The 24621-nt window shown below is 43.8% G+C and overlaps 1 protein-coding gene and 1 long non-coding RNA gene across 14 annotated transcripts in view; one reads left to right on the top strand and one right to left on the bottom strand.

Moving 5' to 3' along the window:
- Positions 1-24621, bottom strand: part of ST3GAL3 (ST3 beta-galactoside alpha-2,3-sialyltransferase 3) — a 192841-nt gene that overhangs the window by 115037 nt on the left and 53183 nt on the right. For 10 of the 13 annotated variants that reach the window (XM_045064370.1, XM_045064372.1, XM_045064371.1 and 7 more), the window contains one exon: positions 4603-4650. The exons of the other annotated variants lie outside the window; for them this stretch is intronic. In XM_045064370.1, coding sequence (XP_044920305.1) covers positions 4603-4650 — 48 coding nt within the window. The remainder of the gene's footprint in view (positions 1-4602; positions 4651-24621) is intronic. 13 annotated transcript variants of the gene reach the window in all.
- On the top strand, positions 15674-20242 carry LOC123387328. The gene is made up of 4 exons (XR_006601738.1): positions 15674-16491; positions 16604-16758; positions 17996-18114; positions 20156-20242. It is a non-coding gene; the product is annotated as an uncharacterized LOC123387328 (long non-coding RNA).

The raw sequence follows: 24621 nt of genomic DNA, 5'->3' as shown, positions 1-24621 counted from the left end.
AAAGCAGGTTTTCACCATGAGGCCTGCTGTTTGCTATACGTTGTCTGGAGATGCCTTGTATCCAGTTGAAGAAGTTCCCTTCTAAGTTCACTGAGTTTTGTTTTGTTTTTTTTAATTGGGAGTAGATGCTGAATTTTTGTCAAATACTTTTTCTTCACCAACTAACATGGCCATGTAGTATCCCTTCTTTAGACAGTAAATACGGCAGTCTACATTGTCTGACACTTGAATGATGAGCCAGCCTTTCATTTGCAGGATAAACCCCACGTGGGCACCAAATCTGGGGAGTTTTAGGCGTTATTCCTTTGAGTGACTCTTCTGTACTGCACTGCTCCTCTTCTTCTAGGATTCCAATGGGAGACAGTAACTGGGTGTTGCCCCATGCGTCACTGGGGCTCTGCTCAACTTTTTAACTCTTTCTTCTTCTGAGGTTCACACTGGGTAATTCCGATTGATTTCCTTTCAAGGTCACTGATTCTTTCCTCTTCATTTCTAATCTGTTCCTGAGTCCATTCAGTTGAGTTTTTTAAAATGTCAGTATTGTATTTTTTCCCCTATATTTCCATTTGGTTCTTTCTTATTTTATTTATTTATTTTTTGGTGGTGGGGGAGGGCCTAACAGTTTCTATCCTTTTTGTTTCAACACTGTTTGCTCTTATTTTGTGGAGCATTTTTATAATAGCCATTTTATTTATTTTTTTAAAGATTTATTTATCTATTTGACAGACAGAGATCACAATTAGGCAGAAAGGCAGGCAGAGAGAGAGAGAAAGAGGAGGAAGCAGGCTCCCTGCTGAGCAGAGAGCCCGATGTGGGGCTCGATCCCAGGACTCTGGGATCATGACCTGAGCTGAAGGCAGAGGCTTTAATCCACTGAGCCACTCTGGCACCCCTATAATAGCCATTTTAAAGTCATTGTCAGATTATTCCAACATCTGTATTGAGATTTTCCTGGTTCTTCACATGGTAAGTAATTTTGGATTATACCTTGGATATTTTGAATATAAAGTGATGAAACTTTAGCTCTTGCTTAAATCCTGGGGAAGGGGGCGCCAGGGTGGCTCAGTCAGTTAAGTGTCTGACTCTTGGTTTCAGCTCAGGTCATGATCTCAGGGTCCTGGGTCCCTGTGTCGGGCTCTGTGCATAGCAGGCTCTGTGCTTAGCAACAGAGTCTGCTTGAGGATTCTCTCTCCCCCTCGCCCTTCCCCTGCTCGCGCACAGTCTCTCTCTCTAAAATAAATAAATCTTTAAAAATAAGTAGATAAGGGTGCCTGGGTGGCTCAGTGGCTTAAGCATCTGCCTTTGGCTCAGGTCTTGGTCTCAGGGTCCTGGGATTGAGCCCCACATCAGGCTCTCTGGTCGGTGGGGAGCCTGCTTCCCCCTCTCCCTCTGCCTGCTTCTCTGCCTACTTGAGCTCTCTCTCTCTCTCTGTCAAATAAATAAATAAAATCTTTTTAAAAATTAAATAAATAAACCCAGTGGGCAATGTTGACCTTTCTTTTCTACCAGACTCTTAAACAGGCTGGATTTAGGGGGCGAGTTATGGCCAGCCTTCCATGGGCTGTGGTTTGAATGTCAAAGCCCACTCATGTGTGTCCTCTGTGTGTGCCACCCACTGTCTCATCTGGGACTCAGGCAGTGGTCTTTCAGATCAGTTCTCAAACTCTTTGGTATGTTGGTTAGCATCAGAAGCATGCATGCGTAGCTAAGGGGTTAGCCCAGAAGGTCCTATGTAATTTTCTGGAACCACTTTGAGTTCTTCCCTCTCTGTTTTCTCCTTGTACCTTCCAGTTCACTAGGCCTCCCCTTCTTGGTTCTCTGGCCTGAAAGCTGGGATCTTAGTTACCATATTCTGTCACACATTTCCTAAACTATACCCAAATCCAACCAGCAGGAAGGCAGAGGAGAAAAAGGCAACCGATTTCACCCCGCCCTCCCGGGATTACACATCCTCTGATCAGAGAGGAAGGTTTCCCTTTCTCAGCTTTAGGGACTTAAAGACCACTGCTGCCACTGAACCCACCACCACCACAACTACTGTGGGACAGCCGGGTGACTAGGGCACAAGAGAACAGAGGAAAAGAACCCCTGGGACTTCTCCTCTGCCTGAGCCTCGGAGCCCCTTTCCCACCCAAGAGCCCTAACTAGAGGTCTTCTGAAATTCCCTGTGTGCCCTGATGTGCACTGCTTCAGTCTAGCAAGCACATGGCACACTGGTGGAAAAATGAGAAATTCATTGCCAGTGTGCAGCATGTTTAATTCTAGTCTTTTCCCCCAACCTGCTTGCTGCCATTCATATCTCAGAGTCTTCAAACAGCTGCTAAATGCACCTTTAGTGCATTTAGTGCACTCCAGGCCTTTAGCTACGTCCAATGACAGAGTTTCTTGTAAATGTATCTTGGTACCTACAGAAGCATGCATTTATGTAGGGAATATAGCTATGAGAGGAAATGCCAGGTCATGAGGTATGTGTCTATTCGAATTTTGCTAGACACTACATGGTCATTTGTGAAAAGGCTGTAACCAATTTACCCTCTGGCCAGTAAAGGCTCTGAGTTTCCACTCTACCACATCCTCACCAACTCGGGGATAGCAAGCTTTTCCAGTTTTCCCATTTTGGTAGAGGTGCAGAGGGATCTCACAGAAATCCTAATTTGCCTTTCCCCAGGTGGCAATGCAAAATGCAATCAAACACCCTTTCATAAGTTTATTGGCCATCTGGATTTCCTCTTTTGTGAAGTGCCTACTTAGGCCTTTTTGCTTGTTTTGATACCGGGTTGTTTCTTTATTCCTATTGATTTCTGCAGTTCTCCATTCTGGAAACGTGGCCCTTGTTGGTTGTTTGTGTTACAAAGATCTTTTTTCTGCCCTGAATTGCCTTTATCACTCTCTTAAAGGTGTCTTTCTGATTAATGAGAAGTTTTTAACTTGAATGTAATAAAATTGATCAATCTTTTCCAATAAAAGTAGACACAACTTCTGTGTCTATTTAAAAACTTTCTCTCTGTCCACTCTTTTTTTTCTTAATCTTCTACGTGAATTTTTATTAACATACCATAAAACCGATTCTAATGACATATTTTGAACACATTATATGAACTGTTTCTTGATATTTACATTATCTATATTCTTTTTTTTTAAATTTAATTTAATTTTTGTGTGTTGTCCACTCTCTCTTTTTTTTTTTTTTAAGACTTTATTTATTTATTTGACAGACAGAGATCACAAGTAGGCAGAGAGGCAGGAAGAGAGAGGAGAAAGCGGGCTCCCTGCTGAGCAGAGAGCCCAATGCGGGGCTCAATCCCAGGACCCTGAGATCATGACCTGAGCCGAAGGCAGAGGCTTAACCCACTGAGCCACCCAGGCACCCCTGTCCACTCTCTCTTAAAGTGATCTCTCTTGTCTCAGCATTTGGGTGGAGTACATCTCAAGCACATGAGGCATGAGACAGCAAGATAACAAGGGAGATAGTATGAGCTGCAGAGGCAGACCGATCTGAGTGGCCCGGACAGGTTATTTTACCTTTCAGAGCATCAGTTTCTTTTATCTACAATCAAAGATACACTATCCACCTTGCAAGATGTGTCTGAAGCTCCTACCACAGCATCGGCACACAGGAAGCCCTTAGTAAACAGGGGCAGCCGTGACTGCATCCTCCGAACTCTTCTTTCCCCTCATCCACAGCTGCCAGAACTTCAGGGCTGCTCTGTGAAACACTGATCCTATATCTACTGCATTCGAGGACAGCGAAATGGATTAATTGCCCTTGGCATGCCAGCCGAGCCTCCCAGGTACAGGCGGCACCCACCAATACGAGAACCACCATCTTTGACTAAAAACGCAGGGTGATGCCCGGAGGCGCTCTTCTTACACGGTGGGGTCATCCTGGAGCTCCCACACCAACGTGTAACAGCAAGTCAAAGACCCAAAGTGATGTCTCTTTGTGCTCACCGCCAATAGCATAGCGGTGTGAAGCAGGGAGACGGCCTCAGACCTAGGAGAGTCAAGCTCCACTGAGCTGGAGGGATTTGGTGTCCAAGGAGTGGGTCTGTCAGCCTGTATGTCCTGTGCTTAGACTCGGGGAAGAGAGGGCTTCTGTCAGCCAGCACGTGGGTTGGCACACGTGCACGGTGAAGTGCGCATCCCAGGGGAGGTGTGTATTTCAGCATATGGATGTGCATATCCTCAGGAAGCTGCAATACTCCCATTGGCCTGACATTGTGTTGGAGAGCCCCGATGACAATCTTCTCTAGAGTCCCCAGAGCATGGGGCCCCTCAATGACCTCTGCCCCGCTCTCTGGGCCATGATATGTGCTCAGAAAACACACACCCTTTATCTGAACCTGGAACACTCTGAACGAGGAGGAAGCATCTACCCACACTCCCCCAAGTGCCCACTGTTCAAGCAGCTGGCCAAGTCTTCTGGATGTTACGTCCCACTTTCTAAACCATGAGTCTCCAGAAAAGCTCCTGAAGACATCCCCACGGTTCTGAGATAGTCCATGACCCTCCCCGGATACCCCGCCCCCCACCTCACCAGTCTCCACTTCAAATGTGGCCAAGTGCTGAGTGCTGAAAGGATAGAGGGGGAGGGGTTGGTACCTGAGCCTAGTGTTTGTCCAGCGGAGTCAAAGGAAAGAACCACTGAATCTGCAACACAAGAGGACAAGTTCATTTCTTTCTCCTTCTTAGAGGGGAAAAAAAAAAAAAAAAGCTCCCACCAACTCTGCCCAAACCCTCCCCCAGGGGAAAGTCAACTGGACTGGAACACTGAGATGCACAGACAGCATCCACGGGTCAATGCCCAACCCCCCAACTGGGCCATGAGGCCCTGCTGAGCCCAGCCCCAAGCCTTCCGCTACCAGGAAGAACATCTCAGGGCAGAGACAGGCCCCAAATTCTTCAGAGGCATTTCCTGCCAAATTAGGGGACAAGTTTTTTTTTTTTTTCCTCCCCTTCTTACAATGAAAATAAAATTAAAGCAATGCAACAGAAAACTCTCCTGCATCTGGTTAAAGGCACTAACATTTCCCTTTGACTCTCCCTTTCTTTTCCTATTCATATACCTAATTGTTTATTATTTCTTCTCCAAAAGGGCTTTAAGTGGCCTACAGGAATTTACAGTACACACTGGAACTTAAAAATGAAGAAGTCGAGAAAGGAAATATATAGTCAGGGGAATGTTAGTCCACAAAATGCATGCCCTGGGAACCAGAGGTAGAATCAAGGAGGCCTGAGCTCCCAAATCACCAAAGGAAAGGAGAGAATGAACAGTTGCAAGATTTAGTGCCCACAGTGCATTCATTCATTCGACCAATCAGGAAGTATTGATTGGGCATGATATTATACCATGACTCTGAGATACAGCAGCGAACAAAAAAGCAGTCTCCTCACAGATCTCCCTGCCATCAGTATAGGAGACAAAAAAAGTTACCAAACAACAAGGCATCCAACTCAAAACTAAGTCAAAAAGAGTGCTATGAACAGTCCCATTAAGAACCAGACCTACATGGTCCCAGGGTCCTGGGATCTAGCCCTGCATCGGGCTCCCTGCTCAGTGGGAAACCTGCATCTCCCTCTTCCACTCCCTCTGCTTGTGTTCCCTCTCTTACTGTGTCTCTGTCAAATAAATAAATAAAATCTTAAAAAAAAAAAAAAAAAGAAAAAGAAAAAGAAAAGAAAGAAAGAAAAAACCAGACCTAGGCAGGGCCTGGGTGGCTCAGTCAGTAAAGCATCCAACTCCTGATTTCATCTCAGGTCTCAATCTCAGGGTTGTGAGTTTGAGCCTTACACCACGCTCCCTGCTGGTTGTGTAGCCTACTTAAAAAGTTAAAAAAAAAAAAACAAAAAAGCCACCCGGACCTAGTTAGAAAGGGGAGTGGGTGTTGGTTAGGGAAGGCTTCCCTGAAGAACGCACACTGGAACTAACAGCTGAACACAAGCAGGAGTTAAACGTAACAAGAATGGAACGAGGCATTCCAGGCAGAGAGATCGCCATGTGTGGAGATCTGAAGCTCGATGGAATGGGATGCTTCAGAGTGACTAAAAGACCAAGCAGCAGAGCAAATAGCAAACAGTCATCAGGAGGAAATTTCTCTTGTGGGTCCCAATAGTAAGAGGGGGACGCTGTATGATGTTGAAGACTGTAACTTCCACAGCATTTCTGTAAGAAGGGAGTGTGAATGTGGTAAGGCTATTTCTTCCAACACGAGCGTGTACAAAATGAAGCCAACGTATAGTTCAATAAAAGCAATTCTACGGAGCACCAAGATAATGTAAGGCCCCAGACAGCCCCGGGTAGCCCAGACTCAAAAGGTTCACCCACCACCAAGGAAAGCCAGCGGATGCGTATGGGACCGGGGTCTACAGCCCCACTACCACCCCAGCAACCCTTTGGATCTCAAGTTGATGTCATTTTCTTACTGTACAAGGAAATCCAACACAACAGTTATGTTAACTGCTGGATTATCAGCCCCCTGAAGGCAGATACTGTACCTGCTTGATCCCGTGCCCCGTTACCCACACAATGCTTAGCACTTGATAGCCATCTGCTGGATAACAGGGCAGAGAGAAATGAACGGACCACAGGTCCTTTTTGATAAGGATCAGAAAGCAGACTCCGTCTGCCAGTTAAGGACGGATCTACATGCTTTGAAACCTACCAAGGAGATGATAGGGCTGAGGTCATTTTACAAACGTGCAGAAGCACAGGAAGGCCACTTGGCTGACCCGACAGATGACTACCCTGCCTCTGTGAGACAAAATCAAGGTCAAACTCTCATAAATGCTATTTCTTTTTTTTTAAGATTTTATTTATTTATTTGTCAGAGTGAGCACAGGCAGACAGGGTGGCAGGTCAGAGGCAAACGAAGAAGCAGGCTCCCGATGAGCAAGGAGCCCGATGTAGGACTCGATCCCACGACGCTGAGATCATGACCTGAGCCGAAGGCAGCGGCTTAACCAACTGAGCCACCCAGGCATCCCATAAATGCTATTTCTTTATCAACAGTTCAAACATCGTCTTTTCTCAATGCTACTGCCCTTCCAGAAGAGAAACCCCTCTTTCTTTATTTAAGGAGCTTTATTGAGGTATAACTTACATACTATAAAATTCACTCATTTTAAATGTACAATGGATTTTTTAGAGACTTTACAGAGCTGTGCAACTATCACCACATGCAGTTTTTTGACATTTCCATCACTCTGAAAAGATCCCTCCTGCCCATTTTATCCTGCCCCATTCCCACCTCCAACCCCAGGCAACCACTGATTCATTTACTGTCTCTATAAATTTGCCTTGCTGGACATCTGCCTACCCACTTTTGCTGGGGCTGTTCTACATCCCCCAACCACACCCCTGCCTCCAACGTGGCCCCCATTCCACCACCCTTTCTACCGCTGACGATGTTTCCGAAAAGTATACCTCACTGTGGCTTTGCTTTTGATTAAAATCCTTCAGAGGCTTCCCGCAGCCTGTAAGACAGAATCCAAGCTCTGACATTCATTCTCTCATTTCCCCCTCATTTGCCATTTTTAATACATCTCATATTCCAGATGGGCCAGACGACCTCTACTTCCCCAGGGGTATACACCAGTGTGTCTTCACTCATCGGACATACTGTGCTCACTGCCTGTTTGCATGCCAAAAATCTCCCACTCTTCCATTAAGATTCCACTCAATCATCCCCTCTCCTTTTTTCTTTTTTTAAAGTAGGCTCCATGCCCAGTATGGAGCCCAGTGTGGGGCTTGAACTCATGACCCTGAAATCAAGACCTGAGCGGAGATCAAGAATCAGGACACTTAGCCAACCGAGCTGCCCCGTGTGCCCCAATCATCCCTTCCTCTCGACGCCTTCTCTGGTCAGTTCTGCTCACCCTCTTCTTTAGGACAACACTGGACTATTATTATATCATTTATCATAACACCTGGTTACCTCTTTTACTGTTAAGCATTTCAAGTTCCCTGAGGACAAGAAACGTGTCTTCATTCTGAGGCAGTGATTCCTGGCTGGGTGACTGACACACAGGAAGTACTCAATAGGTTTCTTCAACAAAGGAATAAACGTAAGTAAATGTCCTTGCTTGCTTTCAAAGGTGATGTGATCTAAGTGGTATTTCAGGGGCTGGGGTGGGGGCGGGGAATATCCATTTTGCATACAGATTCTCATTCAATTATGTCAACCTATCTCCCTCCACAGTGAAACGTCAGGGGTTCAAGTGTGGCCTCCTCCTAGAAATATAAAAGCATGTATACAGGGGCACCTGGGTGGCTCAGTGGGTTAAAGCCTCTGCCTTTGGCTCAGGTCATGATCTCAGGGTCCTGGGATCGAGCCCCGCATCGGGCTCTCTGCTCAGCAGGGAGCCTGCTTCCTCCTCTCTCTCTGCCTGCCTCTCTGCCTACTTGTGATCTCTGCCTATCAAATAAATAAATAAAATCTTAAAAAAAAAAAAGCATGTATACAAATCAGCGTAAGGGGAATACAAAAAATGGCCTTGAAGCTTCTAGGTTAGAGGCTGCAGCCACCTGGGGAAGATTAGGACCAGCTTCCTGAGCAGCTGACTGCCCACCCGAGCAACAATAAAAACAGCATCTCAAATTTTTACTGCAGTTGACAAGGACCATTCCAACTGCAATTTACCTTCTCTGTACTCTCAAGCAGTCCTGAAATCATCTCTTTTCTTTTTTAAAGATTTTTATTTAGTTATTTGACAGAGGGAGACACAGTGAGAGAGGGAACACAAGCAGGGGGAGTGGGAGAGGGAGAAGTAGGCTTCCTGCTGAGCGGGGAGCCCGATGCAGGGCTGGATCCCAGGACCCTGGGATCATAACCTGAGCCAAAGGCAGGCGCCTATGACTGAGCCACCCAGGCGCCCCTGATATAATCTCTTTTTAAACTTTTCAACATAAGCCAAGAAGAAAGGCTTAAAAGTTAAGTAAAAGACAAACTAAAACTTAACTGAGCCTAAAAGCAGCAAGATGAAATACTAATAGTGGCTTTCTCTGGGTGAAAGAATTGTGGGTTATGTTTCTACTCTGTTTTTGCAGAATTTGTACAATGACATGTATTATTTATACCATCATCATCATTTGTAAAAAACTAAAAAAGAGGGGGTGCCTGGGTGGCTCAGTGGATTAAATCCTCTGCCTTCAGCTCAGGTCATGATCCCATGGCCCTGGGATCAAGCCCCTCATGGGGATCTCTGCTCAGCAGGGAGCATGCTTCCCTTCCTCTCTCTCTCTCTCTCTGCCTGCCTCTCTGCCTACTTATCTCTATCTGAAAAATAAATAAATAAAATCTTTAAAAAAAAGAACTCTCTAATCCACCTGTAGGATTTTAACCTCTAACTCAGAGGTACCAGTACAAAAGGATGGAAGGTTCTTGACTGGTCTTCGTTTTCCATTGTACATGCCAATAAGCTGTTCAGCTATTTCCTATAGTTACTGAGGTTGTCCTTTTATATCATGCCATTTTAAATATACCTCAGCTACATCAATCCCGAAATAGACCGGGCTTTTTAAAATTATTATTCTTTTTATCTTCCCTCTCCCCATCCCCCCTCCACGCCCCGACAAATTTATCAAATGCCGATTATGTGCCAGGCCCTGTGCCAGATACTAGAGGCAGGGAGCTGAGTAAGAGCCAGTCTCTGCCTCACAGCCAAGGAAGATGGACAAGTTCATTGGCACCTGAAATAAAAATAAAGCGGATAAACGTATGCAAAGAGTAAGCAGGAAGCAGAGGAACGTCTTACTGGAAAGAAAAAGTCAGGGCTTTCGCAGCTATGACTTCCGGTGGTAGCGGACGGCTCCCGAGAGCACGTGTACGCACTGCGGAAGACGTGAGTGACGGGGGCAGAAATAGCAGAAGGAAGTTAGTGACATTTTCATGTTTTGCGTTAGTTTTGACGGATTTTGCTTGGAGCATTAAAAAGCACAGACTTGAGAAATCAGTTTGGTCACTTGTTATTTGTGCTTATTCTAAAGGACACAGAGGATCATTTTAGTCATAAATCACTGGACAGCGAAAGCGAAAATCTGGTATTCAACAAATCAAGAAGTTTGTTTTGCAAGGCGCTGAGCAAGAATATCCAGACTTCTCCCTGTCCGGCTAACAAACAGGTCATTTTTATTTCAAACAGCCCAGGCTCCAGCTGTTCCTGGATAAGAACAGGCCAGAGGCAGCCATGTGGTGTGCTACGCAAGTGACCAAACAGAATTCCAGACCAAGGTACAACAGACCGTCGCTGTGCACGACTTTGTTCAAGGAGGAAACCTAGAATTTACTGGAAGTCTTTTATTATGGTCAGATGTTTCCTGTGTCTGGTTTCTGAAGCTTTGGATAAAAGGAATATAAAAGGAGTAGAAAGAATGGGGCCCAGTCTTTCCAGTCACCGGAGGGGTTTCCAAAGCTCAAATTCTACAGTCAAGGCATACATTTGGGGATGAGGTAGCAGTCGCAGTACACACTCAACACTTAACTTCTGCTATCTGCCACGTGGAAGCCCTAGAGATGGAAGAATGGATCAAAAAAGAAATTGTCCCTTCAAGTAGCTTGCAAGCAGGTAAAATAAAAACACATATGAAGCTAAGCATTCAACAGTTAACAATCCTGTACTATACACTTGATGTTTGCTGGGAGTGGATCATAAATGTTCTCACCACACGTGCACACACATACACGCGCCCGCATGCACGCACGCACACGCACTCACACAGAGGTAACTAGGTGAGTTGACGGATGGGCGAACTTGCTTTATTGTGGTGATCACTCCACAAATAGAGATGTATGTCCAATTATCACACTGTACACCTTAAACATACACAAGTGCTGTCAATTATGTCTTCCTAAAGTTGGGGATGAAAAGCTAAGCATAACACAGAGGGATGGAAATAAGAGTAAGGAAGGAGCTAGTTCACTGTTTGCTAATTTGCTAATTTGCGAAGCAACTCTCCCACACCAGACTTAGGGATACAACGGTAAGAAAGAACAGGACTGCTCCTATTCTCAAGGAATTTATGTTTTATGCAGGGAGATGAAAAACATGAGTAAACAAATGAGCAAAACAAGTTCAGGCAGTAAGTGGTACAAGGAATGTTCAGTGATGTGACAGTGACTGACGGTGAGGTACAGGCCACGCTGGATGGGGTGTTTCGGGAAGGCTTCTCTGAGGAGGTGACCTATGGGCTGAGACCTGAAGACAGGAGCCAGCCAAGAGAAGATGAAGGGGGAAAAGCTCCAGGAGAAAGGACAAAGCAAGTTTAGCAATTTTAGTACATTTAAGGACCAGAGAGAAGCGGCACTCGGGTGGCTCAGTTGTTAAGCGTCTGCCTTCAGCTCAGGTCACGATCCCGGAGCCCTGGGTTCAAGCCCCGCATCGGGCTCCCCAGCTCAGCAAGAGGCCTGCTTCTCTCTCTCCCACTCCTCCTGCTTGTGTTCTCTCTCTCACTCTGTCTTTCTCTGTCAAATAAATAAATAAAATCTTAAAAAAAAAAAAAAAAAAGACCAGAAAAGGCCAGTGTTCCTGGAACGCAGAGCCCAGAAAACACACGGAGGGTGTGAAGGAGGTCAGAGAGGATGACAGGAACCAGATCCTTGGGAGGCCCTACGTAGGAGGCCATAGAAAGAGTCTCACTGTATTTCAACGGCTTCAAACCAGGAGAGCAACATGATCTGATTGATTTTTTAAATATAAACTTTGGCTGCTATGTGGGAACAAAACTGACTATTCTGGCAAGGGAGTAAAAGACAGATGAGGGCAGAGAGACCGAAGACAGGGAGATCGATAAGAAGGAGAATGCTCATTGCAGAGGAGAGAACACGGCGGCCGGAACCAAGACAGTGGCCACAGGAAGAGAAAAGGGATGGATGCTAGAGATGTCCAGAAGGGAAACTTTCCAGGACGAGTGACCGGTGATGAGAGTCAGAGATGAGGAAGGAGGAGGATTATAGGTACACTGGGACTTGGGAAACTAGACGGCGACTGCTGCCTGATCGGGAGTGCCCTTCATGTGAACCCCATGACCCTGCCTCTCCTCCGGCCACTGACGACTGGACCACAGTGGGTACCCGACCCTGATCATAAGCCACCTATGAGGCACACAGAGTCTACCTTCGGGCAACCTGAACCGGGAAGTACAAAGAGCTGGGCAGACACAAGGGGAGAAAGAAGCCAAGACTGGGAGGCCATGGGCCAGACTTGATGCTGGGTCCAAGTGCCCACCTTCAAGGCAGAGATCAGAGTGAAAGCCACAACCTTGCCCCTGAGGGCAACAAGACATCTTGAAGAGCTGTCTTAAATTCAGAATGTTCTTCCTGTGCCGGTGTCTGTGGCATTCAACTAGAGCACATTTCCACTCGACCTCAGGGTTCAGCTTGTCCTCGGTTCCTCTGAGGCTTATCCTGTAACTGAGATTCAACTTTCCATGTCCTTTTGCTATCATATATGCCATCACATATGCCATTTATAGTCTGAGTGGGCTCACTTCCTCTACCTTCCAGTCCTCACCCTTTAATACCCTAGAACCCTCTCTGCCTTCCCCATGACAGGGTATAACGTGCAGATCTAACACCAGGCTGGACCTGCTCCAAGGACAACTCACCCCACGGGTATGAATCACAGGAGAAGCATACAGCCCCACTTGGAACTTGGGCCTAAGATGTGGCCTCTAATCTAGCTTTACAGAAGAGCCTCAACTTGAGGGTTTGACTGGTCTCTTAGCAGAACTAATATTTTAATGGCCACGTGGCTGTTTCTTGTTCTAGATTCTCCATTGCCTAGATCCTCGGGGAAGGGTTCTAACCTAGTCTGGGTCCCTCAATTTCTTCCCTCTCTCCCCTATCCCAAACAAACAAAACCTGAGTAAATGAGATTCCTGAAGATACAGAGGAAAAAGGCCCGAGGACAGAAAATAAAGTACAACCACTAATTTAGGGGCATGTGATATATACAAGAGAATCAGTGAAATAATCAAAGAGACAGGACTAGCAGGACAGAGGGGGCCAGAGGAGGTGAGAACGGGTTACAAGAAGGAATATGGAAATGTGGAAAGAGGTGGAAGAAGCTGATGGATGAAAAGATACAGCAGAATTATTCACTGGGAAGACATCTGTAACCTCAGTAGGAACCTTTTCCATACAATGGTCAGAGGGCAGACTCAGCTCTGAATTAATACAGTAAACACAGTAGACTTATTTCAAGAAGTTTCTTAGATTTACTTCTTTTTTTTATGTTTTTTGGTTTCTTTTTTAAAAAATTTTATTTATTTACCTGAGAGAGAGCAAGTGAGAGCACAAGCCAGGAAGAGGGTCAGAGGGAGAAGGAGAAGCAGACTCCCCACTGAGCAAGGAGGCTGATGTGGGACTTGATGCCGGGGCCTCCGGGATCATGACCTTAGCCAAAGGCAGATGCTTAACCGACTGAGGCACCCAGGTGCCTAGATTTATTTAATTAGTTTAACCTACTGAACCTATGTAATAGGGTTCTTACTAAGCTCAAAAGACTGCAGGAAACGATTGGACATGTCCCTGCCATGGGAGAGTTTATGAACTATCCACCAGGAGGAGAATACTGAGAAGTTGCTATGGTTCAGATGCAAGAGGGAGAGTTTGTGCTGGGAGAACCTAGTAAACCAGGGAGGCGGTGGTGTTGACCTAGCTTGAGATGACCTTATAGGACAGGCTGTGCTGGTAGGGTGGGAACAGCTTAGCAGAGGCACTGAAGCGTGGAAAGTGAGGGGTGTGTGGTTTCAGGAAGCTAAAATCATACCTAATTAATATATTAGGGTTCCTTTCAGGAGGTAAAAATGCATGTGACTAAAAGGGAACTCGTCAATACAATCTGTGTAGACTTTCAGAAAAGGCTTTGACACATCAAAGACTATTTTTAAAAAGTGAGTCACCATGACATTGAGAAAGTGTGTGCTGTATCATCTAGGAGACAAAAGGCACTTGGCTGAGGATCAGGGGAGGGCCACCCCCCTGGGGCATCAGCACCCACAGGGAGACCAGGCAGTCTGGGAGTTGCTGGAATTCTACTATGCGCTGCCCTCTTGGAGGATGGGAGGGGCGGAGCAGTGGGGGCGGGGCAGGAGGGTGGCTCTGCTTACAAACCCACGTGCGCAACAGAAGCCACAGAACCAGGCATGCGCAGAAACAGAGAGAGGCGCTGGATGAGGTCTGGAACCGCACACACGCAGGATAGCTTTAGTCTGGTGCCCTCAAAAGAGGAAAGGGCTGGATACAGGGCAAGAACTCTCGTTTGCTGCGCTCTGATTTCAAGGACGCACATACATACCTGCACTCCCTTCCAAACCCCTCTGGGTGATATCGAAGATTGTTGGAAAGCAGAAGGACGCAAAGACCAAGAAAATAGGAGACGGGACACCAGCAGTAAAGGTTCTGAAGCTGGAAAGCAGGTGAACAGGAGGCTGTGGCTCAGCAAACTCCCCACAAAGCTAAATCCTATACTAGAAGTAGGGAAAACTGACATACAACCTGAAATGCCCCCAGAGAACCCCCCCAAAGGCTCAACCATTGAGCGCCCCAGGTACCACTGAAGTGGGAGGGCAAGCAGTACTAAAAACAAGACACAACACTCTTAAGGATGGGCTGAGATCACAAGGTATTAGAAAAAAGTATCCAGTGTAAAGACAGAGACCAAAACAACTGGAAAATAAATGCAGTGTGGAAAAACAGAAAGTACACATAAACATGAAAACTCGGGGGAAGAAAATCATCAAAATCCCCAGAGAGAAGAAACTTCACAAAACAAGTAAAACATCAATTTTTCAAAAACATACATTTAATAAAAAGAAAATAATATCTCTTGAAAATTAAGACATGATAGGAGAAATGAAAAGACTGAAAAATAAGTTGAGGAAATCTCTCAGAATGTAGAGCAAAGGACAGATGGAAAACAGGCGAGAAAAATACTCTTTTTAAATCAGAGGACCAGGGGATGCCTGGGTGGCTCAGTAGGTTAAGCCTCTGCCTTCAGCTCAGGTCATGATCTCAGGGTCCTGGGATAGAACCTTGCATTAGGCTCTCTGCTCAGCGTGGAGCCTGCTTCCCCCGCCCCCTCTCTGCCTGCCTCTCTGACTCCTTGTGATTGCTCTCTGTCAAATAAATAAATAAAACCTTTAAAAAAATTAATAAATCAGAGGACCAGTCTAGGAGACATGACTTCTGAATATAGGCACTCTAGGAAGAGAAAATAAGAAAAAAAATGAAGGGAGAAAATATTCAAAGAAATGATTCAATAAAGTTCTCCATAATTAAAGGGCTTGAGTTTCTTTTTAGCTTGAAGGGACCTCTGAGCGTACAGAACAATATGAAAATAACCCTCCACCAAGGTACAGCATCATGGAATTTCAGAACACTCAAATTTCCAGAGAGGACAACAGGTTTTATGCAAATAATAAATAAATCAGAATGACGTAAGACCCCTCAACGGGAATACTGAAAGCCTAGAATGCAGTGGGGCAATATCTTCAAAATACTAAGGGGGAAAAATATATATATATAATATGTATATATGTATATGTATATATATTTTAGATTTTATTTGAGAGCGAGCATGATTAACAGGAGGGGCAGAGGGAGAGGGACAAGGAGAGGGTCAGGCAGACTCCCCCACTGAGTGCAGTATGACCTGGAGTTTAATCCCAGGACCCCAAGATCACAATCTGAGCCGAAGAAGCCAGATGCTTCACGGACTGAGCCACACAGACGTCCCTGAGGGAAAACAATTTCTAACCAAGAATTCTACATCCAGCGTGATTGTCAATTAAGTATGAGTTTAGAATAAAGACACTTCCATACAGGCAAGGTCGGAAAAATGTGCCTCTCAGGCATCCTTTCTCAGGAAATTATTAGAGGATGTGTTCCACTAAATGAAGAAGAAAATGAAAACAATAAAACAAAAGCATGGGATTGAGGAAACAAGAGATACCAGAAGAGGATAATGGTAGAGGGTGACTCCCAGACCACAGCCCTGCAGCAGGGATCAAGAGCAAACAGTCCAGAGCCGCGTCCCGTCAGAAGGCTCCTCTAGAGAGATTTTATTCAAGAAATGAAACTGACAGACCACCTGCCGCATCTGAATGTCTGGAGAACAGATCCATACAACTGAGGAAGAGTTTGGGATTGAATCAGTGTAAATTCACAGAAAACTGGCGAAACAGAAGGCAAGACTGTTAATTGACTTGCGCAGTGAAAAGCGCAATGAAAAAACAGTAATGCTGTCATCTATGAAGAGCATTTCATGGTCACGGTATATGACTGAATGCGGAAGGATGGGAGGACGGACTTCCTGTCTGTGGTGAGGAAGCAGTGAGCGCGACGGAGTACTAAATCTCTACCGTCCACTGTAGAATGTCAACAGGTAATGCCCAAACTAGAACAACTGGCAGTAGAAGTATGTTATTTAGAGATCTGGCGGTAAATACCAAACAAATTACTTGGAAGAGTTGAAACTGGATGCCTCCTAAAGGTAGGAAATCTAAGTAGTAGCCATAACGGGGCGGGGGGGGGGGTGCTTTTTTTCTTGTTCATTTTTGTTGGTAACAAGCCTTGCAGAACTGTTTTTTCTGAATCACGCACAGGTACAACTTTACTAAGAACAAACCCTGAACTAACTTGCACAGGATTACACAGCCTACAGCGGTCGGAATGGGGCTTCTAATCTAGCTGCTCTGGTTCTCTGACCTATTTGTCACGTCTCTACCAACAGAGCCAATGAAGTCTATTCGAAATCTAGGTGACTCATACTTGACCACATCCTACTTACTTAACGCCTTACTAGATACTGTCTTGTGTTATTTTGTGATTATTTTTGATAAATCATATGTGGATAAATAATCAGTTTAGAATAAAGGTAATTAAAAGACAATACAACCAAATGTGTGGACCTTATTTGGACCCAGATTAAAACAACAACAACTATGAAAAGGCATCTCTAAGATAATTACAGACATCTAAGCATGGATCACGTGTCAGAAGACATTACGGAATTAGGTTAATGTGAGGTAATAGTATGATGGCTCTATTTTAAAAAGTTCTTCTCTCAGAGATGTTTACTTAAATATTTTATGGTAAAATGACATAATGTTTAGGATTTGCTTTAAAATAAAATCTAAGGGGCGGCTGGGTGGCTGGGTGGGTTAAGACCTCTGCCTTCGGCTCAGGTCATGATCTCAAGGTGGGATTGAGCCCAGCATGGGACTCTATGCTCAGCAGGGAGCCTGCTTCCTCCTTCCTCCTCTCTCTCTGCCTACTTGTGATTTCTGTCAAATAAATAAGTAAAATCTTTAAAATAAAATAAAATAAAATAAAATCTAACTTTTTAGAAATCCAAATAATAAAAAAAGAGACACATTTCTGTGAGAACAGGGCCTTTACTATTCACATATGCCAGAGACCCCCAGACAGGATCAGACTCTTAAGTCATTTGCCATGACATTCTATGCTTTATCTGGGTAGGCTGTCATTAAGACTATAGTACTACAGTACTGGGGCTCCTGGGTAGCTCAGTCGGTTGAGCATGCCTCTTAATTTCAGCTCAGGTCGTGATCTCAGGGTCATGGGGCAGAGTGCCAAGCTGGGCTCCCTGCTCAGCAGGGAGTCTGCCTGAAATACTCTCTTGGACAGTAAATAAATAATTTTAAAAAAAAATGGGGTATGGTACTTGGGGTGCCTGGCAGGCTCAGTGAGTGGAGTGTGTGACTCCTGATCTTGGGATCATGAGTTCAAGTCCTGTGTTGGGTGTGGAGATTATTTTAAAAAATAAATTCTTTAAAATTAATTAATTAATTAAGAGTATGGTGCCATTCTGTTCTCCAAAGATAACTTAGTTAAGGCAAAGGGAGAAAATAAAATAAAAGGTTGCTCAACCAAGTCTTTATATTTTTTCATGAGAAATTTTATGTATCTATGACTTCATTATATATATATATATATATATATATATATATATATATTTTTTTTTTTTTTTAAAGGGAGGATAGGCACTGCATATCCTCAGCTGAGAAGTGAAGAGCTAATAACTGGTTGCCATCACATCGTTCATCTTAAGTACAAAGAGTGGAGGGTAGGGGAGAAATGGAATACATCATGGGTAAGAATATAAAATGGTGAAGTAGCTCTGGAAAAGAGTCTGGGATTTCCTCAGTAGGTTTTTGTTTTGTTTTGTTTTTTAAGTTTTTTTTTTTTTTTTAATTTATGTAAGTAATCTCTACACCCAATGCAGGGCTCGAATTCATGACCCTGAAATCAAGTGGCAGGGTTCTTCCCACTGAGTCAGTTGGACACCCCCTCAGTAGGTTAAATATAGTTACTGTATGACTCAGCAACCAAGAGAATTTTATGTTCACACAAACACCTGAACATTAATGTTCACAAGCTATTATTCACAATAGCCAAGAAGTGGAAGCAACCTAAATGCCCATTAACTGATAAATGGATGAACAAAATGCAGAATATCCACACAGTGGAGTATCATTTCACTGTAAAACGGAATAAAGTATTGTTCCAGGCTTCGACATGGATGAATCTTGAAACATCATACGAAGTGAAAGCTGGTCACAAAAGACCACATACTGTATGATTCCATTTAAACGAAATGTCCCAAATGGGCAAATCTATTGTGATAGAAAGTAGATTAGTAGCTGCCTAGGGCTAGGAAAGGTTGGGGGAAAGGAGAGTGTGACTGCACCTGGGTACAGGGTTCCTTTCTAAAATAAGGAAAATGTTCAAAAACTCACCATAGTGATGTCTGCACACTCTGAATACACTAAGAAACGTGTGATTGTATACTTTCAATGGGTGGGCGATAGCATACATCAATAACGTTTCGAGAAAGCTGCTACCTAAAGAAAGGGGAAGGAGAAAGCAGGGCACATCATGTTCCCTCCAGGGAAACATGGACCTCTGTGGTTTTGGAGACTAACCATGAACAAATTGACTTCGTCTGCTCCTCTGAACACAGGGAACTTTACTGTTTGGATTTTTTTTTTTTTTTTTTATGAAGGCAGGAAAGAAACCCCAGCAGAGAGCTAGGGAATCAGTGAACGTAATCATTACTTCTTACTTAATTATTATCCTGAGGAAAGCATAAAAAGGACCTGGTTTTTAAAACCCTCTTTTGGGGGCGCCTGGGTGGCTCAGTGGGTTAAAGCCTCTGCCTTCGGCTCAGGTCATGATCCCAGGGTGCTGGGATTGAGCCCCGCATCGGACTCTCTGCTCAGCGGAGAGCCTGCTTCCTCCTCTCTCTCTGCCTGCCTCTCTGCCTACTTGTGATCTCTGTCTGTCAAATAAAATAATAAAATCTTTTAAATAAATAAATAAAAATAAAACCCTCTTTTGGGGGCGCCTGGATAGCTCAGCGCGTTAAAGTCTTCGGCTCAGGTCATGATCCCAGGGTCCTGGGATCGAGCCCAACATCGGGCTCTTTGCTAAGCAGGGAGCCTGCTTCCTCCTCTCTCTCTGCCTGCCTCTCTGCCTACTTGTGATCTCTGTCAAATAAATAAAATCTTTAAAAATAAATAAATAAAACCCTCTTTTTGGTTTCTTTCCTTAGTATTCTGAATCTCTTATTCAGTAACTTTATTTTTTTTACTTAGGACTAGACAAGAGGAAGGGAATTTTGCCTAATCTTTTGACCCAGAATCCTCCTGTACCTGAACTTTTGTCCCCTTAAGCAGATACTGCAACTGGAGTGCACAAAGTGTATGAAAATTTTTGAATTCGTTAACATTTATGAGTCAGAAGATTTCACATAAAAAATCTAGATTTCCAGCCTCTCTTGAAAAATAGGCAGACAGAGTAATAGGTAATAGAGAAGAACGTTTCTTTTAAATTAAGCACGGTAATGAATTAGCTTTGTAAACGGATATCCGAAGGACTCACAGATACTGGAGCCAGTTCTCACTCTAAAACGAGGGAAGAGAAGGTAAGGAATCAGGCAGACAGGGACTGGGTGTACCAGAGGCAGAAGTTGGAGACAGAAGGGCGGACATCTTTAGAGCTACACGCTGAGCTAACACAGGCTGGGACAGTCTTCCTGTTATTCTCTTAGAGCTGCTCTACCTTTCCTTTGCAGCCTTTACTACAGAAGAACTGAGTATTGACTTGTGTTTAATGTTGGTTTCCCTACACAGACAAAAAACTCCAGATGAGGGACGCCTAGGTGGCTCAGTTGGTTGGACGACTGCCTTCGGCTCAAGTCATGATCCCGGAGTCCCGGAATCGAGTCCCGCATTGGGCTCCCAGCTCCATGGGGAGTCTGCTTCTCCCTCTGACCTTCTCCTTACTCATGCTCTCTCTCACTGTCTCTCTGTCAAATAAATAAATAAAATCTTTAAAAAAAAACAAAAAAAAAACACCTCCAGGTGACTCGTGTAGTCTTATCACCATACTCTTCACTTAGCACAGTACCTGGCACACAGCAGACACTTAATAAATATTTGCTGAATGATTTAAAAAAAGGACTGAACAAATGATGTGGAAAGGGATCTGGAAACAGGGAATCTTGAGGAAACAAAAATCTTATCAAGTCCATTTTCACTACAAAGGAAAGGACTGAACACTGTCATAGAGTTACTACAGATTTTTAGAAGTCTGTTTCCAAATATCCACAGGATGCTTGGTTCCGCCTCCCTCAGAGGGAGGAATAATGTCCGCCTCCGTGCAGGGTTTTCGTACTTCCTACAGGGCTTTATTACTCTAGTCCTGTCTCTGGCCCCTAACCTAAAAACTCCAGTTCATGATCAGCAACACAAAGGTCCTGAGACTGACAGAGAAAGGAGGTCACTCTGTGGCCCACATATCTGCACTTACAGCAAGGTGCAGTCTTCTGGAAACATCCACTGCAAAACTCTCCACAAGGGAATGGCAGAGAAAACAGCTTTGATTCTTATTAAAATATATTATAAGCTATATGGCCCCATTTGGTCAGTGAAACAAGAATAAAAACATCAAAAGAAAAAAACCAAGTCAGAAGTGGAATCACCACAACTTCTAACAGTTCTGCCTGGTAACAAGGACTCGGTGTCATCACATATAGCACATAGTAAGATTTAACCAACTGTCACCCCCATGTCTTCTATGACCTTTCTGCTCACATCTGGGTTCCAATTAAAGTTCATCCATTGCATGTGGCTGTATTGTCTCCTAAACCTCTCTAACTTAGGAACAGCTCACCTCCTCCATTTTTGTTTACTCATGTCACTGACCTTTTTTTCCCCAAAAAGTCTAGGTCAGCTGACTTGTAGCACATCCTACATGTTGGATTTGTCTGAGTATGTCCTCAATATTAGATTCGGGTTGAACATTTTTGACATAAACACTCTGTAGATGATAGATATTTACTACTGCACCACATTAGAAGGCATATAATGTCAGATTCTCATATTGGTGTTGCTAAATTTGATCATCTGGTTAAGGTACTGGCCCTCAGACCAGTTTTCCCCCCTTGTGGTTAGTAAGTTCATTATCAAGAAATTAGTACGAGGGGTGTCTGGGTGGCTCAGTTGGTTAAATGTCCTGGGGTCCAGCCCCACATCGGGCTCCCCACTCAGCAAAGAGTCTGCTTCTCCCTCTTCCTCTCCCTCAGCCCCTAACCCTGCTCATGCTCTCTCTCTCTTGCATAAATAAAATCTAAAAAAAAAAAAAAAGAAGAAGAAGAAGTTAATAGGGGAATTAATAAGTCAATATTCTTAGTGTGATACTGGTATTGTGGCTATGTAGAATATCTTTGGTTTGGGGTTTGTCTGTTTGTTTGTTGGAGGGGGCAGAGAATCTTAAGCAGGGGCTTGATCTCACAACCTTGATCATTACCTGAGCCAAAATCAAGAGCTGGATGCTTAACCAACTGAGCCACTCAGGAGTCCCATAATAACCTTGTCTTTAGGAAATGCAAGTGAAATATCAAGAAAAACTACCAAAAACTCTGCAAATTACTTTCAAGTAAGGGAATACTATGAACAACTCTAAGCCCACAAAGCTGACAACCTAGATGCGACGGACTAATTCCTTGGAGACACAATATGCCCAAACTCACACAAGAAGAAATCGACAATTTGAACAGGCCTGTCTCTATTAAAGAAGTTAAATAAATAATTAACCACCTTCCAAAACAGAAACCACCAGGCCCAGATGGGTTCACTGGTGAATTCTACCAACCATTTAAGACATTAAACCAATTCTTTACTATATCTTCCAGAAGACAGAAGCAGAGGGAATGTCTCCTCACTCATTCTAAAAAGCTGGCATTACCCTAATAGCAAAATGGGACAAAGACATTACAGGAAAAGAAAACTACAGACCAGTATCTCTCATGAACATATAGACATAAAAATCCTCAACAAAATATTAGAAAATTGAATCCAGCAATGAATTAAAAGAATTACATACCACAACCAAGTGGATTTATCCCAGGTACACAAAGCTGACTTGATTTTTGAAAATCAGTTAACATAATACATCAACATTAACAGGTTAATAAAGAAAAAAAAGCACAAGATTACATCAATAGTTGCAGAAAAAGCATTGACACAATCTAGCACCCAATCATGATAAAAACTCTCAATAAACTAAGAAATGAACAGAACGTTCTGAACTTGATAGGGTATATCTACAAACAACCCACTGCTAATATCACTTAATGGTGAGAAACTGAAAGTTTTCCCACTAAGATCAGGAACAAGGCAAGGATGGCTCCTCTCACCATTCCTTTTCAACATTGTACTGGAAGTCCAAGCTAATGCAATGAGAAAAAAAAAAAAAACAGAAACAAAAACAAAGAAATAAGATAAACTGATAGGGAAGGAAGACATAAAACTGTCTGTTCACAGATGACACGGCTGTCTATGTAGAAAATCTGAAAATATTGACAAAAAACTCCTAGAACTAATAGGCAATTTTAGCAAGATACAATACTAATACATAAAAGTCAATCACTCCAATATACTAGCATTGAACAAATGGAATTTGAGGGGTGCCTGGGGGGCACAGTGGGTTAAGCCTCTGCCTTCAGTTCAGGTCATGATCTTGGGGTCCTGGGATCGAGCCCCACATCGGGCTCTCTGCTCAGCAGGGAGCCTGCCTCCCCCTCTCTCTGCCTGCTGCTCTGCCTACTTGTGATCTCTCTCTGTCAAATAAATAAATAAAATCTTAAAAAAAAAAAGAAAAAGAAAAAACAGAATTTGAAATTTAATACCATTTACATTAGTACCCCGCAAAATGAAATACTTGGGTTTAAATCTAACAAAATACAAGATCTATATGAGGGACAATGTAATCTCAGATGAATGAAATCAACAAAGAACTAAAAAAATGGAGACATCCCACATTCCATAAGAAGACTAAATATTACCAAGATGTTAGTTCTTCTAAACCTGACCAATATAGATTCAAGGCAATCCCAATAAAAATCCCAGCAAGTGATTTTATGAATACTGACCAACTGATTCTAAAGTTTCTATGGAGAGGTAAAAGACCCAGAACTGGCAACACAATACCACAGAACAAAGTAGGGGGACTGGCATTCCTAACTTCAACACTTAACATAACACTATAGTCATCGAGACAGTGTAGTACTGGCCAAAGACGAGACAAACAGATCAATGGAATAGAGAGCCCAGAAACAGACAGATAGATTATATATATATATATATATACATATATATATATATACATATATATATATATATATATATATATATATATATAGTCAACGAATCTCTGAGAAAGGCAGCTGTTTCAACAAGTGATGCTGGAACAACCGGACATCCACTTGCAAAAAAAAAAAAAGAATCTAGGTAGAGACCTTTCAAAAAACTCAAAGTGGGGGTGCCTGGGTGGCTCAGTGGATTAAAGCCTCTACCTTTGGCTCAGGTCATGATCCCAGGGTCCTGGGATCAAGCCCTGCATCCGGCTCTCTGCTCAGTGGGGAGCCTGCTTCGCCCTCTCTCTCTGTCTGCCTCTCTGCCTGCTTGTGATCTCTGTCTGTCAAATGAATAAATTAAAAAAAAAAAAAAAAAACCTCAAAGTGGATCACAGACCTACGTATAAAACAGAAAGCTCTAACAGTGTTAGAAGACAGAGGAAAAATCTAGATGACCTTGGGTTTGGCAGGGACTTTTTTTTTTAATTAAAAAAAATTTTTTTTAAGATTTTACTTATTTATTTGACAGAGATCACAAGTAGGCAGAGAGGCAGGCAGAGAAAGAGGGGGAAGCAGGCTCCCCGCTGAGCAGAAAGCCCGATGTGGGGCTCGATCCCAGGACCCTGGGATCATGACCTGGGCCGAAGGCAGAGGTTTTAACCCACTGAGCCACCCAGGCACCCCTTGGCAAGGACTTGTTAGATACAGTGCCAAAGATGTGATTCAGGAAAGAAAGAACTGTTATACTAGACCTCATTAAAATGAAAAACTTCTGCTCCATAAAGAGAATAAAAAGACCGGACGCCTGGGTGGCTTAGTCGGTTAAGCCGCTGCCTTCTGGATCAGGTCATGATTCCGGGGTCCTGGGATCGAGTCCTGAGTCAGGCTCCTTGCTCAGCAGGGAGCCTGCTTCTCTCTCTGCCTCTGCCTGCCACTCTGCCTGCTTGTGTTCTCTCTCTC

Source organism: Mustela putorius, unplaced genomic scaffold (assembly GCF_011764305.1).
Source record: "Mustela putorius furo isolate JIRA1106 unplaced genomic scaffold, ASM1176430v1.1 tig00003853_pilon_pilon_pilon, whole genome shotgun sequence".
NCBI classification, from domain to species: Eukaryota; Metazoa; Chordata; class Mammalia; order Carnivora; family Mustelidae; genus Mustela; species Mustela putorius.
Note: the sequence above shows the minus strand (reverse complement) of the source record. Positions and strands in the feature narration are given on the sequence as shown.